The sequence below is a fragment of the Lycium barbarum genome, chromosome 1, assembly GCF_019175385.1.
Source record: "Lycium barbarum isolate Lr01 chromosome 1, ASM1917538v2, whole genome shotgun sequence".
NCBI classification, from domain to species: domain Eukaryota; kingdom Viridiplantae; phylum Streptophyta; class Magnoliopsida; order Solanales; family Solanaceae; genus Lycium; species Lycium barbarum.
In genome coordinates this window covers 38,555,007-38,568,770 of record NC_083337.1, presented here as the reverse complement: position 1 = coordinate 38,568,770, position 13,764 = coordinate 38,555,007, and the positions used below count along the sequence as shown (strand labels likewise).

At 35.9% G+C, this 13,764-nt stretch overlaps 1 protein-coding gene across 15 annotated transcripts in view; it reads left to right on the top strand.

The window, feature by feature from the left end:
- Positions 1-13,764, top strand: part of LOC132635040 (DNA mismatch repair protein MSH5) — a 40,832-nt gene that overhangs the window by 22,788 nt on the left and 4,280 nt on the right. For 7 of the 15 annotated variants that reach the window (XM_060351283.1, XM_060351276.1, XM_060351253.1 and 4 more), the window contains 24 exons: positions 830-984; positions 1,117-1,218; positions 1,290-1,317; positions 1,416-1,447; positions 1,537-1,594; positions 1,822-1,908; positions 2,297-2,380; positions 2,932-3,033; positions 3,138-3,182; positions 3,625-3,702; positions 3,804-3,854; positions 3,947-4,028; positions 5,055-5,128; positions 5,215-5,314; positions 5,639-5,735; positions 5,810-5,899; positions 6,005-6,069; positions 6,160-6,218; positions 10,430-10,506; positions 10,706-10,792; positions 11,142-11,203; positions 11,563-11,624; positions 12,605-12,673; positions 12,776-12,861. In XM_060351283.1, the coding sequence (XP_060207266.1) occupies positions 830-984; positions 1,117-1,218; positions 1,290-1,317; positions 1,416-1,447; positions 1,537-1,594; positions 1,822-1,908; positions 2,297-2,380; positions 2,932-3,033; positions 3,138-3,182; positions 3,625-3,702; positions 3,804-3,854; positions 3,947-4,028; positions 5,055-5,128; positions 5,215-5,314; positions 5,639-5,735; positions 5,810-5,899; positions 6,005-6,069; positions 6,160-6,218; positions 10,430-10,506; positions 10,706-10,792; positions 11,142-11,203; positions 11,563-11,624; positions 12,605-12,673; positions 12,776-12,861 (1,832 nt within the window). The remainder of the gene's footprint in view (positions 1-829; positions 985-1,116; positions 1,219-1,289; positions 1,318-1,415; positions 1,448-1,536; positions 1,595-1,821; positions 1,909-2,296; positions 2,381-2,931; positions 3,034-3,137; positions 3,183-3,624; positions 3,703-3,803; positions 3,855-3,946; positions 4,029-5,054; positions 5,129-5,214; positions 5,315-5,638; positions 5,736-5,809; positions 5,900-6,004; positions 6,070-6,159; positions 6,219-10,429; positions 10,507-10,705; positions 10,793-11,141; positions 11,204-11,562; positions 11,625-12,604; positions 12,674-12,775; positions 12,862-13,764) is intronic. The other 8 variants (XR_009580432.1, XR_009580434.1, XM_060351262.1 and 5 more) reach the window with 6 other exon arrangements.

Genomic DNA, 13,764 nt, shown 5'->3' with positions numbered 1-13,764 from the left:
TTCAGAAAATCAAGTTCAATTCTGACCTTAGCCATACTAGGCCTTGTACGACCAGAGGTAGCAGCATCTAGAGTAAGAGGTGTACCAATAGAGCACACCAGTTGTTTGATGTAATGCCAAGAATGTAAATGAAATGGCAAACCTGGTAAGAGCACCCAAGCTAGAGCCAAAGGTAAATCTTCTTAAGGCTTGAAATCCGGTGTCCATTTCTGAAGCCACATTTGCATTCCATCAATTTCAATCGCCCTTCGGTACCAAACATTTTTGAAGTCAGCTTCATTTTTCAGATCAATGAAAACATTAAAATTGTCAAAAGCCCCAATTTGGGAAGATCCCTTTAGAGTAACCATTTCCTTAAAACTTGACCTAATTCGATCAATTTGAAGTCTGGCTTTGAGAAATCGACCCACTAAAGTGTAGCGACATTCATCTGCCACTACACCATAGTATTCCGAAGCTTTGAATATAACAGCAGGAACTCCATTATGTATTGATTGACGTGCATCGGCTTTGTCCTTTTCTCTGCCAAAAGGAAGTTGATTTGAGCTAGATGGAGCTGTAATTGCATTTGCAAAGGTAAGTTTTGCATAATTTCCAGTGTTGGATGGTGTCGCCCCATCAAGAGGAGGAGGATTCACAGTTGGAACTGCCGGAAGGGAGCCTCCCGGTGGCTCCATCCCGGTGGAGCGTGAAGTTCACTTGCCAAAATAGAGCCGTTATTAGCTGTTAATTGAGGAGAGAGGAGAGAGAAAGTTCTAGTTTTTTAGGATGTTGCATTTCTGTTTCAACAAATATCAGTTTAAAGATTTGGCTTTTTCAAACATTGCAGCTAAGTTCTATGATGGATGTCAGTAGTGATGTTCAAGTGCGTGCAAGTGGGGGCCTATTAGCTGTACTGGAAAATGAGCGGATCATAGACAGTCTCGAACTAAATGAAAGTGGGAGCGCATCAATTGCAATTGACTGCCTCTGTGAAATTTCTCTGTATCTTCTAAGCTATAGTTTTCCTGGAATGGCTTAGCCCTATTTAATTCATCTCTCTCCTCATTCATATTTCTCTGTTTTGGTTGGGGATAAAATTTGTGCAATGATGTGTTCCTTGACTATCACATCAAGTGACAAATTTCTCAAAGTTGATTCAGCTGCTCATGAAGCCTTACAAATATTCCAAATAGACAAGCATCCTAGCCATATGGGGATAGGCAGAGCAAAAGAAGGGTCAGTGACGCACCACACTCCCTATGTTTAGTCAAACATAGAAGTTTTGACTAATCAAAAATTTTATGCAGGTTCTCCGTATTTGGGATGATGAATAAGGTTTGAGGATGGCGGTTTTAAATCTCTAACCATTTGCTTTTGGTGGTTCTTAAGCAGCTGGAAGAAAAATTCAACTAATTTTTGCTTACTTTTCTCAGTGTGTAACCCCAATGGGTAGACGACTCTTGAGGTTAGTTTTGTTTGAAATAGTTTGATGTGGTTCTTGCAAAAATAAAGTGTAATTGATGCCTTCTGGTCTAATAGTTCATCTTTCATCAGGAGCTGGTTTCTGAGGCCTATATTGGATCTTGATAACCTGAATAGGCGTCTTGACACTGTATCCTTACCAAACGTTTTGACATGGAAGCTTTGGTCACTATCATTTCTGCAGCTGAAAAGGCTTTTTTTGTACCAATTCAGGCACTGAATAGATAAGGGTTATACTTTTTGTGGGAGCACTCTCAAAACTTGAAACACCCATAACCATGAAAGATTATGATTTCTTGTGCAACTGATATATTCATAAAACACATGAAAAGGTATTTTTTTCCATGACTTTTGAAGATATCTTTCTTCTTGTCTGCTGAAGCAATTTCGCTCTCTTTACGTGAAACACTGAAGTCTGTAAAAGATATTCCCTGCATTCTCAAGGTTCATATTTCCTTTGTTTTTTTCTTTTTCATGTACTTATTATTCAAGTTTTGTCATTTTGTTTTCTTGTAGTGTCACTCAAAGAAACAGTTTTGGAACAAGTAAGAGGATGGAATTCATAACAGGACAAAACTATCAATGCCTTCTACAATTTGTTCAAAAATTTTAAACTATTTTCTTAGGCCAAACGTATAAAAGTAAATCAAACTAACCCACAATCTATTTCTTAAATTTGTGTGTGCATAAAATATCTATAAGATGTCATTTTTGTGCATGCCTCATTCGTGAATATAAACTGATTGTCTGTTTGATGCAAGTTCTTCTCTCTTTCCAATGAATTTTAGCATTGTGTCATTAGTAGTTTTAATTCTCTTTTCTTCTTGTTTAGTTTCTTCCTCCTTTCTTGCTTCCGCAGAAATTCAACTCTCCAAGTTCTATATCTACAAGTGCAGACTGGGCAGCTTTTCTGAAGGTAGATATGTCCGCTGCTTCTATATTACTTTATTGACCCATTCGATCCTAAGATATCTTTACGTACGGCCTTTTCCTCTAGCTTCATCCATCAAGATTTCTACTTTAAAGTATTTGAAGTTTACAGTTACATCCAGTTGAGCTAAAGTAGCACAGCTTTTAGGAACAAACATGGATGTATGCTGGGTCATGGGCCTCATGCCAGTGCCATTGTCTACTTTTCTTTGGAGGTTAACCTAAAAGAAGTTTCATTTTTCTTTTGTTGTTTAGACAAGAAAAGTAGTATTGCATGTTTGTTACCCTTCATCATTTACCTGAATTTGAGAATTGTATTCTCACTAAGCATTTATCACCTGTTAGATATTTCTACTTTATACAATTACATTTAGTCTTTGACCCCAAACTAGCACAAAAAATGAGATAGGAGTGCCATTCTCGTTTCTGGTGTACCCTTAGGGAAAAAAGTTTTTGCTTCTAAATCTACATTATTACATGCTTTATTAGTCCCCATTAGTATGCTTTACCCAGATTTGAGAATTCAATTGCATGCAGAGTATATGTGCTCTCCTGCATATCAGCAAAATATTTGAAGTAGGCATTTCTGGATCTCTGCTAGAAGAATTGAAGTATTTGGACTTGGATATTGTTGAGCGGGTATCAAATTAATGTTTAAACTTCACCATTGTTATTATGTTTCACTTTAGTTTCTCTAATTTTCAACTATCTTTTTCTACATAAGCAGCTTTCTCTTTATGCAGGCTGGATTTCACATTTCACTCGATCTAGCTTATGTCTGTGAATTGGTTAGTATTGTTATCAGTTTAATACTAGTTCCATATTGTAGGCCTCTCAGAGAGGGACTTGATTGGATAGGAACAGTTTCACAGTAGAAGTTTGAAATCTTTGTTATTATCATCCAAAACGGTCAGCTTGATTCTATGAAGGAGAAGCCAAAAAGATAAATGAGCATGATTTTCTTCGAGAAAATTCCCACACCTTTGACCTCTCTCCCTGCCCATGAATGCGTTTGTTTTCTGGTTTTAGGTACGGAAATCTAACTACACTCATATTCTGGAAACATCTTTATATATTGGAGCTTGAACTATGATCAAGCCAAAATGGTCTTAGATTTTCATCCACAGTCGTTTCTGTCATAAAGAAGTGTCTATTTTCTCATGGGTAGTACACTACCATTAGTACACTTGCTAGAGTTTTTTCACATGTCTGTGTGCCTCCAATGTGCAGGTAATTGGTGTTATTGATGTTGATAGAAGTAAAGAGAAGGGCTATGAGACAATAGTAAAAGAAGGTTTCTGTGATGAGGTAGGATATACAGCTGCAGTTACTTGTGGGTTTACTATCTTCCCTGCATTGTTTTGGCATTTTTTTCTTTATGGTTTATGAGTGTGATCTTGTTTGTCTAGCTGGATGAGCTGAGGCAGATATATGAGGGATTGCCAGAATTTCTGGAAGAGGTTCTCTAACTTTTGAATTTTCTTAAGTAAACCACTTCCTGTTGAAGTTGAGGCTGCAGGCTATTGAATTTGATATTAGTAGTGGTTTGCAGGTTTCGGCCTTGGAACTTGCACGACTTCCTTGCATGTATGGAGACAAGGGGGTTCCTTCTATCGTTTACATACATCAGATAGGTCTGTTCATCCTTTCATGTTTTCATATTTTTAATAGCTTTGAAGCTACATAGGTGATTCAGCATACTGATAACTGCTGATCCCCAACTAGATCCTTGTGATGCTTCCTTTTTCAGATATCAATCTCACTTGTATATTAAGGTGGATCTAGCTTTTAAACCCTTTTCCTTTTTGTAGGAACTTGTCTGTTCTTTAAAATTTTTGACAGCTATTTGCTTTTATTCAGGCAGTTTAATTTCACTTGGTATATACTTTATTGCATTAGGCTTTGACAGGAAAATAGGTACTTAATGTACAAAGCAAAGTCTTTCTTTTCTCAATCGTACTTAAGTGATCGGAATAAAAGTAAACGGATGGATCTCAATTTGAATACCTGTGAATCTGTGTGAACAGTAGATATTTTAAGCTAGCATACCATCTTTACAGTAAGCTAGATAGCGGACTGTTGACTAGGGACATATTCATTCAGTACCTGATGATCCTTTGTACTTGGCTGTCACTTGCTGTACCTTAAAGAAGTCTCTTGACCTGATAATGTTGCATTCTTATGGCCAGACATGGAGCTGGAGCATCAATCGTTCTAACTTTAATCATTCTAGAAATTCCCCTACCCTCCCCTTCCATCTCTGTAAAAAAATGTATGTAGTTCAACCTGGTTGAATGATGCTTTCATATGGATCTTCTGCATAAGCAACAACGATTAAATGAATATTTCTGGTCTGCCAGATATGACACCTATGTAAAATACTGAAATCTAATGAAACATAACAACCTACTAACGTTTCAGAGAGAGATGATAAAGTGGATAACTTCTTGAAAGTAAAATTGTTCTGCATTATTTTCCAGTTCCAAGAGATGTTGTGCATCTTGCCTCACACGGGCTTCAATTATACTCACATCTATTAACATTGTTCCTGTCAGTTTCAGAGAATTTTCATATGCTATCTTATTTTTCAAACCTATTAAACCTAGGATAAAACTGTGCATCTTTAGTTGTGATCAATATCTATGCTTTTCCACTTACAGGTTACTTAATGTGCATTTTCAATGAAAAACTTGGTGAAGAAATGCTGGAGAATCTTCAGGACTATGATTTTGCAGTATGTCATTGTCTGATTTGTAAAGCAGTATATGGAATCACTAGATGTCTTCTGATCTATATTAGTAATGGTTATCAAATACCTAGTTTGCTGATGAGGAGGGAGAACATAGGAGGTCCTTTTATCATACTGCCAAGACAAAAGAATTGGATAACCTTCTTGGAGATATATATCATAAAATCCTGGGTATGTATTCTTTGATTCTTATCCTTAGTTTTCAGTTTTCACAATTATACTTATCAAAGACTTGACATTTCTTATTCCAAAAAAAAAAAAAAAAAAAAAAAAAATATGGTTTATTCCAACAAGGTTCAATAGTAACAGAGGAACAAGTTTGAGTGCTACCTTAAATCACTATGTATGATGGCTAACACCTTGAAACTTTATCACTACCGATCACCAACTTTTTTATGGCACAAATATTTAGATTCAGTTTCAGTAGAGTTTCTTCCATAGAGTATTTTGGTTTATTTTCCTCCTCCTTTGTTACTCTTTTGAACTTTTCTGAAGATATGGAGAGAGCTATTACAAGAGACCTAGTGTCACATATTCTTCAATTCTCAGTGCATGTGCATAAGGCTGTTAGTTTTGCAGCTGAGCTTGACTGGTGAGCATTTCGATGACACTTCTTCCCTGTTGTCTTCTATTCCCCCTTTACATTTGTCCTCTGCTTCCATGTAGCATTTTAGCTTTAGCCTTGGTTGCACGTCAGAACAATTATGTAAGGCCAAATTTGACTGCAGAAGATTCACTTGATATAAGGAGTGGAAGGTAAGAAACATGCCAATAACTGAGACTATCCCTTATTCCAATGCAGTTAGATTTATCATTAGGGCATCTGTTAAGGGATGCCAGTTTATACAATTCTTTTTCCAGACATGTTTTGCAGGAGATGACTGTAGACACATTTATTCCCAATGACACAAAAATTTCTCATGAAGGTATAATGGAATGTCCATTGAAGAAGCCATTTTGGACTCACCTATTCTTGCCAAGCATTATATCACGTGGCTGATTAATATGTTTTCCAGGAAGAATTAATATCATCACAGGCCCTAATTATTCGGGAAAAAGCATCTACATCAAGCAGGTCGAACTCTCTCTGTTTTTCTCACTACACACAATTTCAATTTGGTGCTTTGACATGTTTGTGCACCTATGGCTACCTAAGAACCTGCCAGTTTCTCATATCTGTTATACATTACAGACCTTTCTTCAGTATGCTATGTTTTCACACAATAATGTCCTCCAATTATAGTGTTTACTTTTTGGTAAACACAACAAACAACAACAACCACGGCTCATTTCCAAGCTCATAGGGTCAGCTTGATGAATCATGTCTAGCCGTGTCGCTCCATTTAGACCGTATCAGTCTAATATTTACTAGTTTAGGTTCTCTGGCACTACAAATCCTCTACATTTTCTACTGGCATACAAATCCTAACAGCATCACCTACTTTACACCAAGTCTACATGGATTCCAAGAGATTGTAGATCTCTCAAGACAGCCTCCCTGTTTTCGATTTTAGGTCTATCTAGTCTCTTTTTAACACCTTCATTCACTATGTTTTCACACACACGACCTGGTGCATCTGGAAGTCGACGTAGAACATGAGCGAACCATCTCAAAGACCTTTCGTCATGTTATCCTCTATGTATACTATGGGTGTACTATCGAATGTGGTCATTTCTAATTTCGTCTGATCTTGTAGGCCTGTGATCCATCTTAACATTCATATTTCACAACACTCACCTTGTGGATATGATGGCTTCTGAGGCCCAATGTTGACTCCCATATAATATTATCGGTTTACGCTTTACGAACATTGTATAAAATTTTCCTTTTACTTTGGTAGGTATTTTCCGATAGTATAGCACTCCACTGGACTTCATTTCAACTATCCTTTTTGATTCTATGTACCATTTTATTGGAGCATCAAGCTTAGGTATATGATTGTTTGTATTTAGACACCACAATATTGTCCAATCTCACTTCTACTTCACTTTTCTTGTTTTGGCTAAACTTACAACACATATATTCAGTCTTACTTCTACTTAAACCCTCACTTTCTAGAGTTCTCTACAGTTCAAGTCACACCTATTGACCGATAAATTGGGAGGTTTACGTTGAATATGGCCAAACCATCACAGATGACTCATTTTATGTAGCAATGCTACTTGCATCACCTTTCACATATAATCATTTCTATAATCTTGTCCAATCGTATATCATTGAATATCCATCTTAACATTCCGAAGACGTTTTGATGGTATCTCAACTCCAATCTCCTCCCTCAAAGCTAAATGTCTGCTTTGTCTTTTTAGTTGGGTTAACCCTTGTATTTAGCACTGACGAATTTTTGGATTTCGTTAGCTCCCTAGTCATAGATTTGACAATTTGGATAGCGACCTTTTGTCTACTACTTGTAAATTTGTTTCCAACTTTTGTAACTTTGCATCTACTTACAACTTTAGACCAAGGGTGTGGTTGGATGGATAGGACCCCTTTATCCTTAACCTGAGGTTCTGGGTTTGATCCTTGGGAATGGAGAACCCTGGTAGGGAGAGCTGTGCCCTTTAATGGATTAGTCCAGCCAGTGGGTTCCAGATACCGGATGGTTATACAAAAAAAAAAAAAAAAACAATTCTACAACTTTCATCTTGTGGGTGTATTAAGTATTAGGCCTCAACATCCCTCCCATTTAACATTGCTGGTCTCAGTAACCTCCTATAAACTGGCTTTTTATTGTATTAGGTATCTATCGCATGGACACTCTCATAAAACTCTTCCATTTCAACCATTTTTATTTCAATTATGTGTAATATCTGCATCTGTCATGCCAATTCTTCTGGAAGACTCAGTTTAAATATCTGAGTTTTCTTTATAAGGCACCTTAATTCTGTTTGATTTTGGTTTACTCTTATGGTGCTAAACATGCAATGCATATATTCTGTCTTATTTCTACTTATCCCGGAATACTTAATCACCATAATGTTTCTCTATTATTCCAGCTTTTGTTGACTTCTTAGCTAGTTTTATCAGTAAATTCAATTACATCCGCATTAACACACAAATGGGAACCTCATCCTTTGTACTATTTGTCAGCCCTTATATAGCTCAGTGTTGTCAAAGGCGCGCTTAAAGCGCGCTTAAGCCTTGAAGCGAGGCTCAAACCATGTTGAGCGCTTCGCCTCGCTTTTTGTGCGCTTCAGTGTCATCATCAAGGCTCTAAGACATACTTTTCCTTGCCAATGAGCATCTCTTGAAGGGGTGACACTAGATAATTCATATTTCACTTTATCGTAATATTTTTACAATTCCTTTGTCCATATGACTGTTATTCATGCTTATTATTATTAGTCTTGGACTAAACATATATAGATTTGTAATTTGCACCATTGCGCCTTTTTTCATTAAAGCCCACGCTTTATTTACACTTTGCGCTTAAAGCCCCAGCTGACCTTAGAGCTTTTTTGCGCTTTTCGCTTTTGATAACACTGATATAACTAGGACAAACAAGTACAAATTCAAGATAATCACTGTTATTAGAAACTCCTATGTATCTTCTTAGTTCACACATTTGTAACGGCTTCTTAATATGTATCTTTTGTGGAAGTCATAGACTAGGCATAAAAAAAATTTCTTTCACCCACCAAAAGACTTTTCTTGATACTCTATTATACTCTTCGTCTAAGCCAATGAATATCGTGTGGAGATCCTTCTTTCTCTCCACGTAAATTTTATCCAATCTTCTTAGAAAAACTATTGCATCTGTTGTAGATAGCTGACATGAATTCGAACCAGTTATATGTCACTGTTGTAATATCCCTATATTTATGTTCTATCATTTTCTCTCCAAAAGCTTTATCATATACCACAATCGTCCGTGCAACTTTGAATATCTGTTTTGGAACTAAGGTACTTTCTCTCCACTCGCATAGCATCTTTCTACTTCTTAATATAGTATTGGATAACTTTGTTTAGTTATACACTTATACTACTCTAACCTTTCCAAGGTACTTCCAAACCTCTATATAAGTACCAGTCAAATCATATGCTTTTCTACACTTCATACTTTTTCATTGCCTCCCTTACTTAGGCCGATCCACAAATGTATGAAGATTTTTTAAGTTATTTCGTGATTTGTATATTGACCATTTTAAAGGTTTTCATCTTCATTTTCAAAGGGTTTGAAACCTTAATAAAGCTTATTACACCTGCTACTTTCCAGACCACTTTGATTGTAAAGAATGCAACAAACAAATTGGCTAGCTCCAATAGGATTGCAATCAAAATTTTGAACTAATGATAAACAATGTTTATTCTCACTGTTAAAATTTCATAAATACGAATTTTCATTTTATTTATTTGATCATTCGACTTCAATTTATTTTATTTACTCTGCTGTGGATAAACCCCTATGTTTTGAAGCCAAACAATTAACTCTCCAGATGTAATGAAAATCCTAAACAAATATGTATCTATGAATCTATTTACCATAGTGAACTCCATTATGTTTGTGTTTGACTTTGAATTTAGAGGTGTATCTAAAAACTGAGTTATATTACCGAGGTAACTAGAGTATTTACTCGTGAACTTATGAATCTGTTTACCATAACACATTCCAATCTATATGTTCTAGATTAAAAAAGACCTTTTTCTAGTGAATGATTTTGTTGTTTTGATAAAAATTCCATCAGAAGTGATAAACTTGATACATACAATAAAGACAAAACTTGTGGAATGACTAAGGTCTAAATAAAAGCCCAAACAACTTTTCTGTCCTTGTTCACCTAATCAAGTAGTCAAGATTTATAAACCCTCTAAACCATTCATAGAATTCATAAACATCCGAAGTGGAAGAGTTACTGCAACTCCCACCTGCAGTCTTGATGTTCTGGTTATAATCAATTTCACTCTCCAAAGTTTGTGTCCTAGTTTCCGAGTAGTATAGAATTCAAAGCTTTATTAACCATAATTCTCTGATCTGAGACAAGATGTTATACTTTGTAGTTTTGAATACTAAATCTCCTTAAACATAATCCATTTGACTAGATGGAATTAGCATGGATATGGTTCCCTCATTGATGTTGAATTTTATCCTGATATTTTCTATTACTAATATATTAGACTGGAGTTTAAACATATTCCCAAACTCGTTATGATGTAAACACCAATGAAATAGGTCATCTATTCTCAGTGTTTACTAGTTTTGTTCATCTAAAAAGTGCTTATATTTGTAATGAATGCAATTTCCATATTTGCATTCACTTACGCATTCATTTTAATAATTATTTTAGGTTGCCTTGATAGTTTTCCTTTCCCACATTGGAAGTTATGTACCAGCAGATGCTGCCACAGTGGGTTTAACTGACAGGTTTCTGCGCTTCTACTATAATTAGTTCAATTTAATTTGGTGCAGCACCATATTCATCTGTAACAAATTTATATTCAACTGCATTCATCAGCACGAGAACATAATTCCAAGGAGTGTCAACTTTGCATTGGTGTGTATTTTAGGGCATCTGCTTATTGCTTAATATGTCACAAGAGTGATAATACCACTTGACAAACAGGATATTTTGTGCCATGGGGAGTAAGTTTATGACTGCTGAACAATCGACGTTTATGATTGATCTCCATCAAGTGGGAATTATGTTAAGGTATGCTTAACTAAAACCTAATAAGTCTCAGTGAATTGTTTAATACATACAACATGTTACCTTCTCCAAAAAAAAAAATAAGGCTCAGTGAATTGCAATATACCTATGCTTTCAGAAATTTTGCGTGTTGAAAGACTGCAATATATTCATCTGAACATAATGTCATGGCTGATCAGTAATTTTGAAATTCAGAATGCTGAGTTATGTAATCTATGTTTATTATCAACAATATGTTTTCTGATAGTATGGTATCATACAAGTATATAAAGGGACAAACACATATACGTGATATATACATGTGCAGATCACATAAACCATATGTATCTAATTTCATGATAACCATTTTCAGGCATGCAAGTCCTCGGTCCTTATGTTTAATGGATGAGTTTGGTAAAGGCACCCTTACAGAAGGTTGGTCTTCCAAATATCTGGCATTTTTTCTCTGATTCTATATCTTTCACAAATTGGACTTTGATATGAAAAATTAGAAAATCTTCTGAAACATGATGCTAACCTAAATACCATGGATTAATATGCTGGGTCATGCTATTCTCCAGCTTTTTCATACTGATTTTTGTAGACATTTAAATACCAATTACCTAGCCATCTAATTTTGTCATTTCTCAAGTGTTAGCGCATAAAGACTTGATGTTTTGTTGTCTCTTTTAGAAGGATTGGACAACCATATAGTGCAGTAACATTCGTTTTAGCACAAAGTTATTTCCCTTGTTTTGGGTTGTCTCACAGTAAATTTTTGTTATTCCTTTCAGATGGTATCGGTCTCCTTGGTGGAACAATAAATCACTTTGCATCATGCTATGACCCTCCAAAGGTCTGGTACTACTGCCCTTTGTTAGATAGGAGGGACGAGTATAAGTGATTTTCCTATGCTCGTAGAATTTTGATGGTAATGGATAAGCATTGATAGCAAACTTTAGGTACAATAAAATAATATGAGAATTGAAAAGAATGACAATATACTGTCACCTGCATGGGTACTGTATTGACTGAAATGAAGGGACCAGAGCCTTGTTTATTACTTTCTGAAAACTGCATCTTTTGCTTGTCTCATCCTTTAATAGAAGACACACTTATGCATCCCTTTTCTGGTTAGTTTGGCCCCTTTATCGGCAGGCCCTTTTGGCCTTCAAATAGTATTATTTCCCACTGATTTTAACGAGCAGCTATGTCTCTGCTTCCTTTAACAGCACTATTTCTCTTCTTCTGGGCAAACCAGTTAGCGTTGTTTGACATTTTCTTGAGACTACAAGGAAATTGATTGTTTTATGAATGTTAAGGATTAAATGTTCAATTCTTGAAAAACCACAAACTATAATTTGCCAACCCAACCTTTTCAACTGTCACTAGCCTATTTTAGTTGTCAAATTTGACTTGCGCTTCAACTGGAGCACCTCCTTCTTTCCTTACTCTAGCACTCCAAAACTGCTACTTCTAGGTTAATCCATCACCCTGTCAATTCCCAGCAGCGCCTCCACCAGTACATCCCCTCAACACCAACCGATATGTCCACCGCAAAAGATACACAACCAAAGTGCTAACATCACAAACTTGCAAGAAAGAAACCAACATTACGAGCTTTTTGATTGTAGTGGTGAACAACAGCCACCAACTCTCGGGAGCTTCAAGCTCGAGTTTCAGTTGCCACTTTACATATTTTGCTACAGGTCTAGTTATAAGTTTAGACATCAAAGGTTCTTGGAAACACGGTAACCTAATTTCTTAGTAAAAGTTGCGCCTCGCTACATGTCTGCAACTCGTGTACTATTATGTTACTGAAATCTGTAGTCATAGGGGTCTGTTTTGCAGGTCCTGGTTTGTACCCACTTGACAGAGATATTTGATAATAGCTGTTTACTGGAGGTAGTATGTTAATGATTTTGCTTGATGTTTCTTATTTGAAGTCATTTTAAAAGCTTTCCGAGTTGTTGGAACCAAGAAAATCCATATTTTGATAAATTTCAGTCAGACAGAATCAAATGTTACACGATGAGTGTGCTTAGCCCTGATAAAGATTGTGCCGATGTTGAAGACATTGTGTTTCTCTATAGGTATGATCATGCTGCACTTTTTACCTGATTCCAAGTAAAAAATCAATTACTGCAAGACAATGCGCGTTATTCCTCGTTTTCCATTTTATTTGATCCTGCAGACTTAAAACAAAATGTTCTTTACTATGTTTTTTTAAAATTTATTTTATTTCTTTTTCAATTCTACCATTAGTTATCAGAGATACTTCTATATAATCTATTCATACATATCTCTAATTTTAAAAGTTAGTGACATCTTTCGGAAACAGCCGTCCTACCTTGGTAAGAGTAAGGTCTGCGTACACTCGACCCTCCCCAGACCCCACGTTGTGGGATTTCACTGGGTTCTTGTTGTTGTTAAAAGTTAGTGACAGATAGCAGGTTGATAACATCAAGTCAACCCTTGTAAACTGGATATTATCCATTAATTTGGGTCCATGGTAGCATCAATTACGATCTCTCATTTCTTGTTTCTTGTTTTTGTTATTTATTTTTCGGAAAAGGTCCAAAAATGCACCTAAACTATCCCAAAAGGTTCAAAAATACCCTTTATCCATCTATTGGGCTAAAAATACCCTTCAACCACCTATTTTGGCTTACTTATACCCTTAAACTTAACAGCCCACTCCTTTTTATTATTTTTTTATTAATATTTATTACATGGCGCCTACTTATTGGTTGAAAATAAAACCCATCCCACTAGATCTTTTCCTTCGACTCGACCCATGACCCACGACCCAATTCCCATTTTAAAGAAGAAAACCTACGCACATCGCATCATTTAAGTGCACTATACCTCAAGGATAAAACAAATACTGTAATACCAACTATCTACATTTCCAATTCATATCATAATAACATCAAAACTAACAGTATGTGCTACTACTTTTTTGCAGTTCTTTCAAATATTTTAAAAAGGTTTCA